General features: G+C 42.9%; 1 protein-coding gene across 1 annotated transcript in view; it reads left to right on the forward strand.

Moving 5' to 3' along the window:
* LOC311246897 (pre-mRNA-splicing factor ATP-dependent RNA helicase PRP16-like) overlaps positions 1 to 16,001 on the forward strand; it is a gene marked incomplete at its 5' end in the record, with an annotated part of 131,674 nt that overhangs the window by 71,701 nt on the left and 43,972 nt on the right. Inside the window, 5 exons of the mRNA XM_084337138.1 lie at positions 8,429 to 8,583; positions 8,720 to 8,875; positions 12,223 to 12,357; positions 12,471 to 12,596; positions 12,910 to 13,005. Of these exons, the coding sequence (XP_084193264.1) occupies positions 8,429 to 8,583; positions 8,720 to 8,875; positions 12,223 to 12,357; positions 12,471 to 12,596; positions 12,910 to 13,005 (668 nt within the window). The remainder of the gene's footprint in view (positions 1 to 8,428; positions 8,584 to 8,719; positions 8,876 to 12,222; positions 12,358 to 12,470; positions 12,597 to 12,909; positions 13,006 to 16,001) is intronic.

Below are 16,001 nucleotides of genomic sequence, written 5' to 3' on the forward strand. Positions count from 1 at the left end.
TGATTATATAATATATATTTTTTATAAAAAAAAACCTTTTTTTTTTATACCAAAAACGATCAATATCGGTATCGGCCAATATGGCTCATAGACTATCGGTGATCGGTATCGGTGTCAAAAAACGTGATCGGGGCATCCCTAGTTACCAGTCTTGGGGTAATCGGAGCTGTATTCACTGAAATAACAGCGTGTCCCTATGTGTGTGTGTGTGTGTGATCTTGAGGAAACGAGAGAATAGATTTTTCAGCCCGCCTCTATAGCGTGCATAAGTACACATATACTATCGATAATCTAGCGTTTATTTGAAAACGATTCATAAATAGGCCGACAAATGACAACGTGTCTAGTGTATTCGAGAATATTCCAATAAATGCCGTTTATGGGGGGAATCTTTCAATTTTCCAAAAATCTTCGAGAGAACGATGGCTTTTCGAAATGCTATAAAAAGGATATGAACCGATTAAATGGGAATAATGTGGAAGCGGTTTCCCTGTCACTGACACTTCCTCTAAAGAGAGAGGGAGAGAGAGAGAGGGAGAGACAGATGGATAGAGAGACGGATAGAGAGACGGAGAGAGAGGCTCTCATACGGAGAGGCTCTCTGTCTCTCCCCCTGCATTTACACAGTCACGCTGTGTGGGTGACTGTCACTCAAAGCGCATTGCTAGTATGGGCGGAGCCCAGCCAAAAACAGCTTGGAATCTTGAATGCAGAAAATGCTGCTCAAAAAAAAAACTTACAGATGTGTTCCATAGACTCACAGAAATTGTGTAAAATTGCCCAAATAGTGAAAGAAATAGTAAGATAGTTCCCCTTTAATAATTGTGTCAATAATGGTGTCATTCACCATCTATACCTGACCATGTTACAATGACTGCATGTAAAGAACCAATGCTCTAGTGCAGGGGTTCCCAAACTTTTCAGGCCGCGACCCCCGAAATAACAGTGTCAGAGAGCCGCGACCCCCACTAATATAGGAAGAAGAAAAAATGTAAAAAAAATTAAATAAACGGTTTATTTAAAAAAAAATACAAAATTTTTAAATGGAAATGTATGGTTGAAACATGCAAACGTTCAAACGCACACACACTAATAAGCATTGGAGGCTTTTAACCAGGGCCGGACTGGGGAAATCATTCAGGCCAGGAAATATAATGCGAAATATAGCCCCAGTCAGGCCACTTTTTAAGCAGGGGGTCTGGTGTTCCCCCACCAGGACATTTTGTTACAAAGACTTAATTTCCTGCATTCTGGTGTAGGAATTTTTTTATTTGTACCCTTTAAATGCTAGTGTTTGTGATGGCATCACAAATTATTGTTAAAAAACAGGCTAGCATATGATTAGCAACAACACTGATTTTGATGGATTTTTAGTTTTTTGTAACGGTCCCGCCTCCACCAATCACATGCGGCTCCCTTTGTGTGTGTGTGTGTGTGTGTGTGTGAGCAAGAGAGATAGAGAGATAGTTCTCCAACTTGTGTGGGTTGCAGTGATCTCCTGGTTGTTCCCCACCTAGGTTATCTAACTATTGGCCTGGCCTGCTTCTAAGTTCAGTGGCCATACTGCATTAAAAAAAAAATATATATATATATATATATATATTTATTTTTTTATCATCTGGCGACAGTTGTATAGCACCCTCCACCACAGAGTCCACCCATGTTATAGACTCCTCCTCCACCCATGTTATAGACCCCTACTCCACCCATGTTATAGACCCCTCCTCCTCCACCCATGTTTCTTTTTCTTTTCAAAATGGGTTTATTTATGTTGATTTAATTTGGTTGTGTTGATGTTAAATTTTAATTTTTTTTTGCAAAATGGGTATATTCTGTTTGGTTTTACACAATATGTCTATCGGTGTGTTGTGTGTGTGTAGGGGCAGGTATATATAAGATTTGTTCTTCTTCCTGTTCCTTTCGGCCATGGTATTTTTGGTGAATTATATGAATATGTACTGTTGGACTGTGGTAATTCCATGTACGAATAAATAAATGATGATGATATAGACCCCTCCTCCTCCACCCATGTCTCATATAGACTCCTCCTCCACCCATGTTTCATATAGACTCCTCCTCCACCCATGTTTCATATAGAACCCTCCTCCACCCATGTTTCATATAGACCCCTCCTCCTCCACCCATGTCTCATATAGACACCTCCTCCTCCACCCATGTCTCATATAGACCCCTCCTCCTCCACCCATGTCTCATATAGACCCCTCCTCCACCCATGTTTCATATAGAACCCTCCACCCATGTCTCATATAGACCCCTCCTCCACCCATGTTTCATATAGAACCCTCCACCCATGTTTCATATAGACCCCTCCTCCTCCACCCATGTTTAATATAGACCCCTCCTCCACCCATGTCTCATATAGACTCCTCCTCCACCAATGTTTCATATAGACTCCTCCACCCATGTTTCATATAGACTCCTCCTCCTCCACCCATGTTTAATATAGACCCCTCCTCCACCCATGTCTCATATAGACCCCTCCTCCACCCATGTTTCATATAGAACCCTCCACCCATGTTTCATATAGACCCCTCCTCCTCCACCCATGTTTAATATAGACCCCTCCTCCACCCATGTCTCATATAGACTCCTCCTCCACCCATGTTTCATATAGACTCCTCCACCCATGTCTCATATAGACCCCTCCTCCACCCATGTTTCATATAGACTCCTCCACCCATGTCTCATATAGACCCCTCCTCCACCCATGTCTCATATAGACTCCTCCTCCACCCATGTCTCATATAGACCCCTCCTCCACCCATGTCTCATATAGACCCCTCCTCCACCCATGTTTCATATAGACTCCTCCTCCACCCATGTCTCATATAGACCCCTCCTCCACCCATGTCTCATATAGACTCCTCCTCCACCCATGTCTCATTAGACCCCTCCTCCACCCATGTTTCATATAGACCCCTCCTCCACCCATGTCTCATATAGACCCCTCCTCCACCCATGTCTCATATAGACCCCTCCTCCACCCATGTTTCATATAGACTCCTCCTCCACCCATGTTTCATATAGACCCCTCCTCCACCCATGTTTCATATAGACTCCTCCTCCACCCATGTCTCATATAGACCCCTCCTCCACCCATGTTTCATATAGACCCCTCCTCCACCCATGTCTCATATAGACTCCTCCTCCACCCATGTTTCATATAGACCCCTCCTCCACCCATGTTTCATATAGACCCCTCCTCCACCCATGTTTCATATAGACTCCTCCTCCACCCATGTTTCATATAGACCCCTCCTCCACCCATGTTTCATATAGACCCCTCCTCCACCCATGTCTCATATAGACCCCTCCTCCACCCATGTCTCATATAGACCCCTCCTCCACCCATGTCTCATATAGACTCCTCCTCCACCCATGTTTCATATAGACCCCTCCTCCACCCATGTTTCATATAGACCCCTCCTCCACCCATGTCTCATATAGACCCCTCCTCCACCCATGTCTCATATAGACCCCTCCTCCACCCATGTCTCATATAGACTCCTCCTCCACCCATGTCTCATATAGACTCCTCCTCCACCCATGTCTCATATAGACTCCTCCTCCACCCATGTTTCATATAGACTCCTCCTCCACCCATGTCTCATATAGACCCCTCCTCCACCCATGTTTCATATAGACTCCTCCTCCACCCATGTCTCATATAGACTCCTCCTCCACCCATGTTTCATATAGACTCCTCCTCCACCCATGTCTCATATAGACCCCTCCTCCACCCATGTTTCATATAGACTCCTCCTCCACCCATGTCTCATATAGACCCCTCCTCCACCCATGTTTCATATAGACTCCTCCTCCACCCATGTCTCATATAGACCCCTCCTCCTCCACCCATGTTTCATATAGACCCCTCCTCCACCCATGTTTCATATAGACTCCTCCTCCACCCATGTCTCATATAGACTCCTCCTCCACCCATGTTTCATATAGACTCCTCCTCCACCCATGTCTCATATAGACCCCTCCTCCACCCATGTTTCATATAGACTCCTCCTCCACCCATGTCTCATATAGACCCCTCCTCCACCCATGTTTCATATAGACCCCTCCTCCACCCATGTTTCATATAGACTCCTCCTCCACCCATGTCTCATATAGACTCCTCCTCCACCCATGTTTCATATAGACTCCTCCTCCACCCATGTCTCATGTTTATGCTACCCTAACTGCTTGACAACCACCTGTCACCAGTGACAATGACCCAGAAAGCTAACGGTATGCTTTCTGTCAATAGCTGTGCCTATGGTTGACTTACTTACTTAGGCCTTTAAATTCCCAAAGGAACAGGCCATCGACGAAGCTCCTCCATCCTCTTCGGTCTTGTGCCCTCCGCTCCATGGTTGACATACGGTGACATACGGTGCATATGATCTGCCAATGATAAGTGAAGGGATTATACACATCCAGGAATAAATGGCCTCTCCACATACCAATCTGCTTTGCTAGCTCTATCTTGAAAAAAATCGCTCCAAAAGAACAACCTTGCATGTAATCGCAGAATAGCTATATGTGTAACACAGCAGTGCAAAACAATTGATGGTGTTTGTTGCGAGCTCACTGATGCCCAACAATATGCCAGAGTGCACTCAGCGAGAGGCAGAACGTCCTTCCTTGTCAGCAGCAGTGTTTGCAACCCTTGCCCCGTAGACTAGACTACTACATATTTTTGTGGAAGGATTTTTCTCTCCATGTACATCCTGTCCTTGCAATTCAACTCACAACAATTCATGTACTTGAGGCTACGACTTTGATTGATTGATTGATTGAAAACTTTATTAACAGATTGCAGAATGGGTACAATACAGTACAGCTCAATACACACAATTGTTAAGGGGATGCAGACCAGAGAAAGACTTTCGTCTTGTTTACATCAGGGTCCCCCATTTTCAATTCATCAGGACATATATGACATACATGACATACAGATAGTCAGTACTGCTACATCTATACATTTATGACATACCAGATTTGCAACTACAGTACTGTTTGTGATACAGAAGGAGTCAAGAAAAGGGAGTATATACATTTGACGTAGAAACTGTACATTGGAGGAGGTTGGGTGGGGGGGGTTGGGTATATTGGGATATTGACAACCATACTGGGTAATTTACATTGGAGGTGGTTGGGGGGGGGGGGGGGGGGAGACACACTGTATAAACAAGCAAAACTGTACATTGAGGGGGGGGGGGGGGGAGACACTGTACAAACAAACAAAATTGTACATTGGACTATTGACAAAACCATACTAGGTAAATGACTGTACATTGGAGGGGGTTGGGTTAGGATATTTACAGGGGCCAGTTTTGAATTGCAGTCTCCCGTAGGTGTCCCTTGAGAGAGGTTTTGAAAGTGGGTAGTGATCCACATTCCTTTACAGCTTTGGGTAGGGCGTTCCACATTGATGTGGCATAATTGCGAAACGTGTTTAGTCCCTTATTTGAGCCGAATCTGGGTTTAACATGATTTGTGGAGCTCCCTCTGGTGTTGTGATCGTGGTATTCACTGACCTTTGGGAAGTATTTTGCCATGTACATGGGTACCTTGGTCGTGTAGTGTATCTTGTAGACCAGGCCCATTGCAAGTTGCTGTACTCTGTCGTCTACTCTAAGCCATCCTAGGTTGTCAAAGTGGGCAGGGGTGAGGTGGGTTCTAGGAGTAAGGTCAAGCAGTAGTCTGACCAGTTTGTTTTGAGATGTTTGTAATTTTGTTTTTAGCGCCTTTGAGGTGCTTTGGTACCATGAGGTGCAAGCATAGTCGTAGTACCCCTGAATGAGTGCTCCTGCCAGAGTCTTCAGGGTATTCTTGTTTACCAGAGAGGAGATCCGGTACAAGAATCGAGTTCGTTGGTTGACTTTTTTTATTACATTGGATGCCATTTTGTCACAGGAGAGATTAGCCTCTAGGAAGGAACCCAGGTAGGTAATTTCATCTTTCCTTGTGACAATATTGTCACCCACTGTAACTGAGAAGCCGTCGGTCTTGCTGAGTTTGTTATTTGAACCGAAGAGAATGGACTCTGTTTTGCCCAGGTGTAATGATAGTTTGTTATCAGCGAGCCATATGCAGATTCTGCCTAGTTCCGAGCTGAGGGTTTTTTCAACCTGTAACTTGTTCTTGTCAGAGACCAGCAGGGCTGAGTCGTCCGCAAACAGGAACAAGTTGCAGTCACAAGCTGACGACATGTCATTTGCATAAATTAGGAACAGTAGCGGTCCTAGTATGCTTCCTTGTGGAACACCACAGCTCACTGTGAGGGGGGGGATAGGGTACCGTTTACCTCCACCATCTGTTCCCTCCCCTCAAGGTAGGATTGCATCCAGCTCACTGATAGACTATCAAAACCAATTGCTTTTAGCTTGTCAATCAGAATGGAATGATTGACCGTGTCAAAGGCCTTTTGTAGGTCCAGCATGACCATGCCGCAGTATTTGCCTGCGTCCACCTCTTGTTTGATGTGGTCATTCAAATAGAGAAGGCATGTGTCAGTGGAGTGGGATGTTCTGAAGCCAGATTGGAATTCGTAGATTAGATTTTTTTCCGCTAGGTACTTTTCGACCTGTTCGTAGACTATTTTTTCCATGACTTTCGAGATGGAGGTGAGAATAGAAACAGGGCGGTAGTTGCCTGGGTCTAATTTGCTGCCCTTTTTGTGCAGAGGGGTCACCCTCGCAATTTTGAAGTCCTTGGGGACGTGTCCCTGTTTTATGGAGAGGTTTATTATGTGTGTGATGATTGGGGTGATGGCGGCTGCTGAGTCTCTGAGGAATTTGGAGGGGATGTTGTCATGGCCAGTGGCCTTGTTAGGTTGGAGGGCGCTCAGTTTATTGAGTACCTCATCTGTTGTTACCATTTCCAGCTTGAAGTCGTCCTTGCGGACCCCTAGGTTTTTGTAGTAAGCTACTATGTGTTCTACCCCATAAAGCCCTGAGTGGGAGGGTAGTTTGTTTACCAGTGTTGTGGCTATGTTTGTGAAGAAAATGTTTAAGTAATTGGCTACATCCAGCTTGTCTGTGATGAGCGTGTTGTCCGTTTTTATGTTTATGTTTGAGAATCTGGTTTTAAGTTTTTTACTGCATCCTAGTTGATTATTGAGTAATTTCCAAAGTTCACGTGGTTTGTTTTTGTTTTCCTCAGTTTTGTCATTGATGAAATTCTTTTTTGCAGTTTTGATCATGGAGTTTACGTCGTTTCTTAGTCTGTTTCTTTCTAGTTTGAGTTCAGTCACGTGGGCTTGGAGTTCACTGCTCGTGCTTTTAGTAAGCTTTGACTGACTTTTACGAAACTCAGAGCATTTTTTGTCTCTGGTTTTCATAGCGGCCAGTATTTCGGAGTGCATCCACGGCTCAGCGCGATTTTTTACCCTGGTGGTTCTTAGGGGGGCCATGTCGTTTAGTATTGTTGAGAATTTGGTTTTGAAACCAAGCCATGTTTCTTCAACCAGTGTACCATTGAGTTCATCTGACCAGTCCAGACTCTCCAGTTCAAGGTTGAAGGCCTCGCTAGAGTAGGTTTTGAGGTCTCTAGACTGACGGTGATACAACAAACTTGTATATTTTGAAGTGAAAAAAGTTATTGACATGGGGACAATGAGATGTCTGGCTAGCAAGCCAAGCCAGTCATATCATATTCATTGTTTCTTAAGCTTCCTGGACATTGTCGATGACGCACAGGAGAAGTCTACCTTCAGGGCTTTCTGCCAGGGAGACAAACACACACATCCATTTTGAGCTGTGATGATGAGGCTTTAGCTGTGCAGTTTATTGAAAAATAATCAACACACCTCCATCCAATCAGAATATTCACATTGTATTTTCACATTATTATTATTATTATTGACTTTATTTACGTTGCTGCCATCTTTAATGGAGACATGGCTGAGAGGAAAACCAGGAGAATCACATCACTCCAATCATAATGTTATATAACTGCTATGAATGCATTCAAAAAGAAAATAGCAATTCTAGCATCAAAATGTTAAGTGGAAAATCTTTTCATAGCTGTTCCTACGTTACTCATGCAGCTGCATTTCTTATAGGCAGCATCTTTTACTTAGATTGTTATGAACACACTTCAATGAGCAGATGACTCATCCACTCCCATACGTTTGAAAACAGGAAAACAACAGCAGTTGAAGGGAGTCTGAGTCCAGTGATCATGACTCTGTAATTACATTAGTGTCTTCAGCCCGTTGTTTTGACCGTTTCGCTTCTTGAAGTGGTGTTTTCATAGTGAAGTGAACAGACACTCCTGCATCTTCCCACCCCATCAGCCAGTATGGTGGCCATGTGAATAAGGTCAATCCTCCCGCTCTCTCAAGACGTGACAGGCTCATCCGCAGACAGGAAGTGTGCAACATGTAATGCTGTACCCGCTGGGTTTCCAGGTGCTCTGACACCGACGGGTCGCTTGATGGCGAAGTTCCCTCTGGACCCGGCTCTCTCCAAGATGCTCATTGTGTCATGTGATATGGGCTGCAGCGCCGACATCCTCATCATCATCTCCATGCTGTCCGTTCCCGCCATCTTCTACAGACCCAAGGTGCGTCTCGCAGACACACGTGCAGTTTCAGCTTTCAGGAGCTTAATGTGCAGTAAATTAACTCATTCACATAAGGTGTTTGCCAGGGGAAATGTGCGTTATTAAAGCGTGTGTGTGTGTGTGTGTGTGTGCTCAGGGTCGCGAGGAGGAGAGTGACCAGGTGAGGGAGAAGTTTGCTGTACCAGAGAGCGACCACCTCACCTACCACCACGTCTACATGCAGTGGAAGAACAACAACTACTCCAGCATCTGGTGCAACGAGCACTTCATCCACACCAAGGCCATGCGCAAGGTCCGTCTACACCCCCCATCACTCCCCCTCACCCCCCACTCCCCCTTTGTCCAACACTGTTCTCTCATTGAAGCATGTTTACAGGGAGGGCATTGTGTACTAAAGAAGTGCATGAACAATAGAATAACATCATCAAGAACTTTTAGTTAAAGGAACACGTCAACATTATTGGAAATTCACTTACAGTCTTACATTTACTTGTCTTCTCCCGAGTCAGACAAGAAGATGGATACCAATTTCCTCTCTGTGCGTTCAGTAGAATGATGAGCAGGTTGGCACCTTGCATAGTTGCCTCCGCTGTCGGTGTGAGTGATTTGATTTGATTTGATTTTATTAGGGATCCCCATTAGCTGGTGCGATAGCAACCAGCTTGTCTCCCTGGGGTCCACACAGGGGTGCAGTCGTGCACACACGCGGTTACACGGCGTGTTATTAGTAGTCACTCAGGGCAGAAGTGCGCGCAATGATAAGTACCCGGCCGTTGTAGAAAGCTACCCGGCCGGCGGCCGGCACTTGTCACCTAGACTTTGCATAAGAATAGGAACCTACGAGAAGGTGGGGGGTTGCTTGATCTCCATTGTTATGCATAATAATCATCTGTTCTGTGCGCAACTGAGGGAACATGTATGCGCGTGCACGTGGCGTGTAACTAGTTCTCATATTACGACTGCACCACTGGGTCCACACACAAAAAAGATAGCTAACATTACATTAGTGTAAAACAAAAACAAAAAATTACTTTACAGTGTTAAAAACAATTTAAAAACAATTTAAGATTATTTTAAAAAGTGAATCTACTGTAAATGCAGCAGAGGTTCCGAGGCAGGCCATTCCAAAGCGTTAATGCTCTAAAAATAAAAGATCTCCCCAAAGCGCTGGTTCTAGGACCTGGCAATTCAAGCTTCCCACTACTGGAACCTCTAGTGCAGGGGTCAGCAACCTTTTTGACATGGAGTGCCTGTTTGAAATATAGTTTAACTTGTAACTAGTGTGCCTCAACAATATTCCATGCAACGTAATCTTTTTTTCTCATAATCAGGTATTTTTAATGATAATTTTTACATTATTACATCATTATTGTTATTGTTATTATTAACAATATTATTATGATGGTTGTATCAACCCTAAATCTGAGTTGGGGGGGGGGGATGCAATGCAGACAAACAGCTGCATACAGTGCGAACATTTCACTCACATTTGCCCATTCAGTTTTGGACATATCACACACCATCGGTGTGTGTACTGTACGTGTGCTGTCATAGCTCCACCTACAGGCCTAATGGAGAACACCAGGATGTGAATGGAGGGTGAATGTGAGGTATATCGTGTAAATAAGTTTTGATTGATTGCAAGACTACACTGTAAAAAAAATTATAATAATAAGTTACCAGAACTTAAAAATATTGAGTTCAGTTACTGTGCATTAAGGTTTTCAGTTTTCAATCCATAATAAGTTAACAGAAAAATAAGTACACAACCACATTATTTCAACTTAATAAAACTATGTTTATTGTCATTGTTTTAAGAACACAAGTTGACTTGGTAATACTCACATTTTGAGTAAAAAAATTAGCTTTTAACATGCGCAATGTTCAATGAAATAGAAAAATAAATAATAAAATTTGTTGATTAATCCCAGTGGTCACAATGGTGACCGTAATAATGTTTTTGTTATAAGGCTCTGCAAATGTTACTGAATGATGTAGCAATGTATTTCCAGCTAAATTGAAATAATAAACAAATAAAGGGTCTCAATTAAATATGTGGTAGTAAAAAGAACCTGTAGGATGATTTCAACAAGATAAATGTGACAACAGTGCAAAATATTTCACTATAATATTAAAAAATAAATAAAAAAATTATAATATATATATATATATATTTTTTTTAATGCTGCCCTCTGTGCCTATGCAAATGCCCCTGCGTGCCTATGCAGGCACGCGTGCCTAGGCTTGCCTACCCCTGCTCTAGTGTAATGCTTGTGCAATTACAATCTGATTATGTATAAAAACAGGAGTTTTACTGCTCATGACCAACTTGAACAGCACAAGTATATTAAAAGACAATCTATTATCTGACATAAAAGGGGACGGGCAACAAAAGAAGCACATTTCCTGGAAATACCAATTGCTCTTCCCATTTTTAAAACAATATAATTAATATGCTGAGACCAAGACAGAGTGAGTGCAATCCAGCATCACTCCAAGGAGTTTAGTACTTTCAACTTGTTGAACTGCCAAATTACAGTATTTGTAGATAACCTGTGCCTTGTTCCCAGCACAATACATTTAGTCTTAGAGATATTAAGGACAAGTCTACATACTACCCAGTCATGCACAACTTTAAGTTGGGTTGAGTGAATGGGTGAATGTGAGGAATGTAAAGCGCTTTGGATTAAATATAAATATAAATGCACCATTTTCCATTTAGAAAGCTATCCGGCTGCAAGCTAGCCTAACTTAGCACAAATTAATGGAAGCGGATACGGACCAGCTGGCCTACAGTAGCTGTTGGCCAAAAACACCTTGTGGTGTTTCCTCTTCCATTAATTTGTGCTAAGCTAGGCTATCTTGCAGCCGGATAGCTTTCTACTGAACACACAGAGAGGAATTTGGTGTCTTATCTTCTTGCTTGACTCTGGAGAAGATGATAATAATAATAATAACTTCGTTTTATATAGCGTCTTTCATAAGACCCAAGGTCGCTTTACATAGGGGGAAAAAATGAATAAAAATAACAAACATGCTGGACAGACACATCATTCAAAGTGGGAAATTATGGGTTAAAGGCCAAGTTGAAGAGGTGGGTTTTGAGGAGTTTTTTGAATGAGTCCAGAGTTCGGGTGTTGCGGAGTTCTGCAGGGAGGGAGTTCCAGAGGGTGGGAGCTGCCACGCTGAAAGCTCTGTCCCCAAAGGTCCGCAGTCTGGTTCGGGGAATGGAGAGCTGACCAGTATCTGAGGATCGCAGGGACCGTGACTGAGTGAGGGGGTGGAGGAGGTCAGTGAGGTACTGAGGTGCCAGAGCATGGAGGGATTTGTAAGTGAGCAGGATGGTTTTGTAGGTGATGCAGGATTTGATGGGGAGCCAGTGGAGGTGGATGAGGGTGGGGGTGATGTGCTGCCAGGGTTTGGTGCGGGTGAGAACCCTGATATAAAGAAGATGATAAAGAACACATAAGTTACTTGGCTGTGATCTTGTTAAGTGATGTAACCTCCTACACTCATCACACCACCTGATACCACGACTGGCTTCCCTTCCTGTCAAGCCATCTGTGCTTCCTGTTAAGACCACGAATGCCAGCATGAGTGACGCTGAAGGCGTATTTGTACCGTGTGTTTTCCGTGCAGGTGCGTGAGGTCCGCTCCCAGCTGAAGGACATCATGGTTCAGCAGAGGATGAACCTGATCTCCTGCGGCTCTGACTCGGACATTATCAGGAAATGTATCTGCGCTGCTTATTTCCACCAGGCTGCCAAGCTCAAGGTATTGATACAAACACACACAGCAAAGCTGGTACTGTACACATTCACCATGTTGGTCCAGCAGACCCAGGTTCTGTGACGTTGATCTCATTACTTTGTTTACGTTGTTCCCAGGGTATCGGTGAGTATGTGAACGTGAGGACGGGCATGCCCTGCCACCTCCACCCTACCAGCTCCCTGTTTGGGATGGGCTACACCCCTGATTACATCACCTACCATGAGCTGATCTTGACCACCAAGGTAAAGACATAGCTAACACCAGCACTTGGAGAAGCAACCCCCCCCCCCCCTGCTTCAAGTTCAAGTTTTGTTTTATTTGTCACATATAAGGTACATGTACATTATAGTGACATGCTTGGTTCTGTATGAGCCTCCTGAAATTGTGCTTCATACTGCAAAAAGTTAAATAATAAAGACCAAACACTATACAACTATGCAATATCCAAAACTAAAATGCAAAAATGAGAGAGTGCAAATCCTTTAGGAAAGTATGTAGTGTGTAGTGAGTGATGTCTATGGCGTTGCTGTTTAACTGCTGTTCTCTGTCTTGCAGGAGTACATGCAGTGTGTGACTGCAGTGGAGGGAGAGTGGCTCGCAGAGCTGGGCCCCATGTTCTATAGTATCAAACACGCAGGCAAGAGCAGACAGGTAAGACACTATGTAGGATCTATATACACAACCTGTATATTATGTAGGATCTATATACACAACCTGTATATACAGTATGTAGGATCTATATACACAACATGTTTACAGTATGTAGGATCTATATACACAACATGTTTACAGTATGTAGGATCTATATACACAACATGTATATACAGTATGTAGGATCTATATACACAACATGTATATACAGTATGTAGGATCTATATACACAACATGTATATACAGTATGTAGGATCTATATACACAACATGTATACTACAGTAGGATCTATATACACAACATGTTTACACTATGTAGGATCTATATACACAACATGTTTACACTATGTAGGATCTATATGCACAACATGTATATACAGTATGTATGATCTATATACACAACATGTATATACAGTATGTAGGATCTATATACACAACATGTATACTACACTATGTAGGATCTATATGTACAATATGTATATACAGTATGTAGGATCTATATACACAACATGTTTACAGTATGTAATATCTATATACACATGTTTACAGTAGGGCTGGACGGTATAGTCTAAAATGTATATCACGGTATAATTTGAAGCATAAACGGTAACGGTATATATCACGGTATATTAACTTATCTTTAAATGTCTATATAAATGCTTCTGAAGGGGTAAAACACTGGTATGGCAGCTATTACTGTACTCTTGTATTACTGGGACATATTTCACATAGTACAGAGGTATTTTAAGAACATTTATTGTGCAAAACTGCAATAGAAAAATACAAAGCCTGGGGCGCTCCAGTAGCACACCATGTACCGCGCTGCGTCGCCGATCGGCCGACCCGAGTTTGATTCCCGGACCCGCCGTTATTTGCCGAATGTCTTCCCCTGCTCTCTCTCCCGTTTCACCCTCACTGTATCTGTCGGTCATGTCTGACCAGGAAAAGCGATAAACGCTAAAAAATTAATCTTAATTTAAAAAAAAAAAAATACAAAACTGTCTTTAAAGCCCTTTCGATTGACAGTTTGAAAAGGAACCATGTCCTTACACAAGTAAACAGTATTTACAGTGTTACTGTAATGCTTTCATGCTTGCTTGAATTTTGGGCAGATAAAAACATACAGCAAGAACTGGACAATACCCACAAAAACGATATTTATGGGCAATTTGGCGAGTTCAGACCTCAATCAAACAAGCATGTTGAGCCTCACGGCTCAGTGGATGATGAAAACTTCGAGATGAAGCCTTGTTACAAGCCCCTGGCTCGCATTAGGCCTGGCCATTTTTTGCCATTGCTATATACATTGGTTTCTTGTTCTAATGCATTTATTTATATAGACTGATGTATTTTTCTGCCACGAAAAATGGAGCCTCTAATAATTGCCCAAAACGTAAGCTGTAAAAGATAAGCTAAAACGCATACAAAGCCACTTATTCTGAGATGATAATTCATGTATCTGGATAACCAATGCACAGATTTTATTTCGGGGAAATTGATATCTAGTGTGTAGTTTTTCATCCACGAAAAATGTAGGCTGTAATAATTATTATTGCTCGAGAGTCTCTATGAATAATAATAATTAGAGCCTTCATTTTTCGTGGATGAAAACTACACCAGACTATAGATACCAATTTCCCCGAAATAACGCTACCGGCCTTGACAAAATCAGTTCATTGGTTATCCAGATACAGATGAATTAGCATATTAGAATAACAAATAACGCATAAAAGACATACGCAACATCCAATTTGTTTTTTCAGCGCGACCAGCACGTCTTTCGTTATTGGCATGTCTAATAATGCTGTTATTAGAAAATGTGCGTGCACGGGTACAACAGATCAGTCAACAATGTCGAGCTAAAAAGTGAAGAAGATGAGGCTTCAATATCTTTTCCGTGGTTTGATGCAGTCAGTGGACAGCATAATCAGCCAAAACCAACCAGTGATCCATCCGTTGTCCACTGTAATGTGGCCGGTTAGCCCATCCAAAGCGCCCGACGTTGTGACTAGTTGTGTTCAGCGGGACTATAGCGATCAAGTATGCATATTATCTTTTACGTTGTTCGTTATATATCATGTTTTATCTAGAGAGAGAGAGGGAGGGAGGGGGCTGCTAGAGTGGAGCTAACGTTAACTTGCTGAGGCTACATCAACATTTAACATTACATAAGGTTTTAGCGCGACGTGGGCATTCAAGCCAAAGCCCTCACAGAGTTTACATTACACATAGAAACTGCGCTACTCGCGAGAGAAGTTGTCACACGGCCTTCAAACGCAGGGCGGAAGAGCTAGTTTGCTTCTAGAATTGAAGGTCTGCTCTGTTCCGTGTGTCTATTATGAAATGACATAAGAGCCCTGGCTGTGGTTACGTGACGTCATTGCTATTTTAGAGCTGCTCTACCGGTTACAAGGTATAGTCAAAATCAGTGGCGGCTCTACCACTAGGGGCGCTCGGGCGCCGCCCCCCCTCAGCTCCTACCCTGGTTATATGAGAGAACAAGACAAATACGTTTTTAGTTTTTTTGTTTTATAGCCCTATAAATAATATAAACATGTTTAAAATTAATAATATTTACTCATTTTAAGTATGTTTGTATTTCCAATGCACAATATAACGTTATTATCTAAATAAAAAAAACATCGTTTTCATGGGCAGGAAGTGACGTTTTTTTTTATTTTTTCGTATTTCTCGCCCGGGCAAGAAGCGATAGCGCTCTGCGTGCGCGTCACAGTTTGATCGCTGTCTCCGTCACAGCCAATCAGTGCATACGGCGTTGTGCGTTGAAATATGACTATTATGTTGGAATCCGAGCGCGATTTGAAGCGGTCTAGCCCAGCCGCGTGAACTTCCGTGAAGAATTTTCCATAGCCGCATTTCGTGGAGACGCTCTCTGATTGGCCGACGCGATGCCAGTTTTTTTCCATAGCCGCATTTCTCGGGTTGGCTTACAGAGAGCAGTTCAGTCGACTCGTCAACAACAACAGAAACTACACT

Source organism: Notolepis coatsorum (genome assembly GCF_963971535.1).
Source record: "Notolepis coatsorum genome assembly, chromosome: 20".
NCBI classification, from domain to species: Eukaryota; Metazoa; Chordata; class Actinopteri; order Aulopiformes; family Paralepididae; genus Notolepis; species Notolepis coatsorum.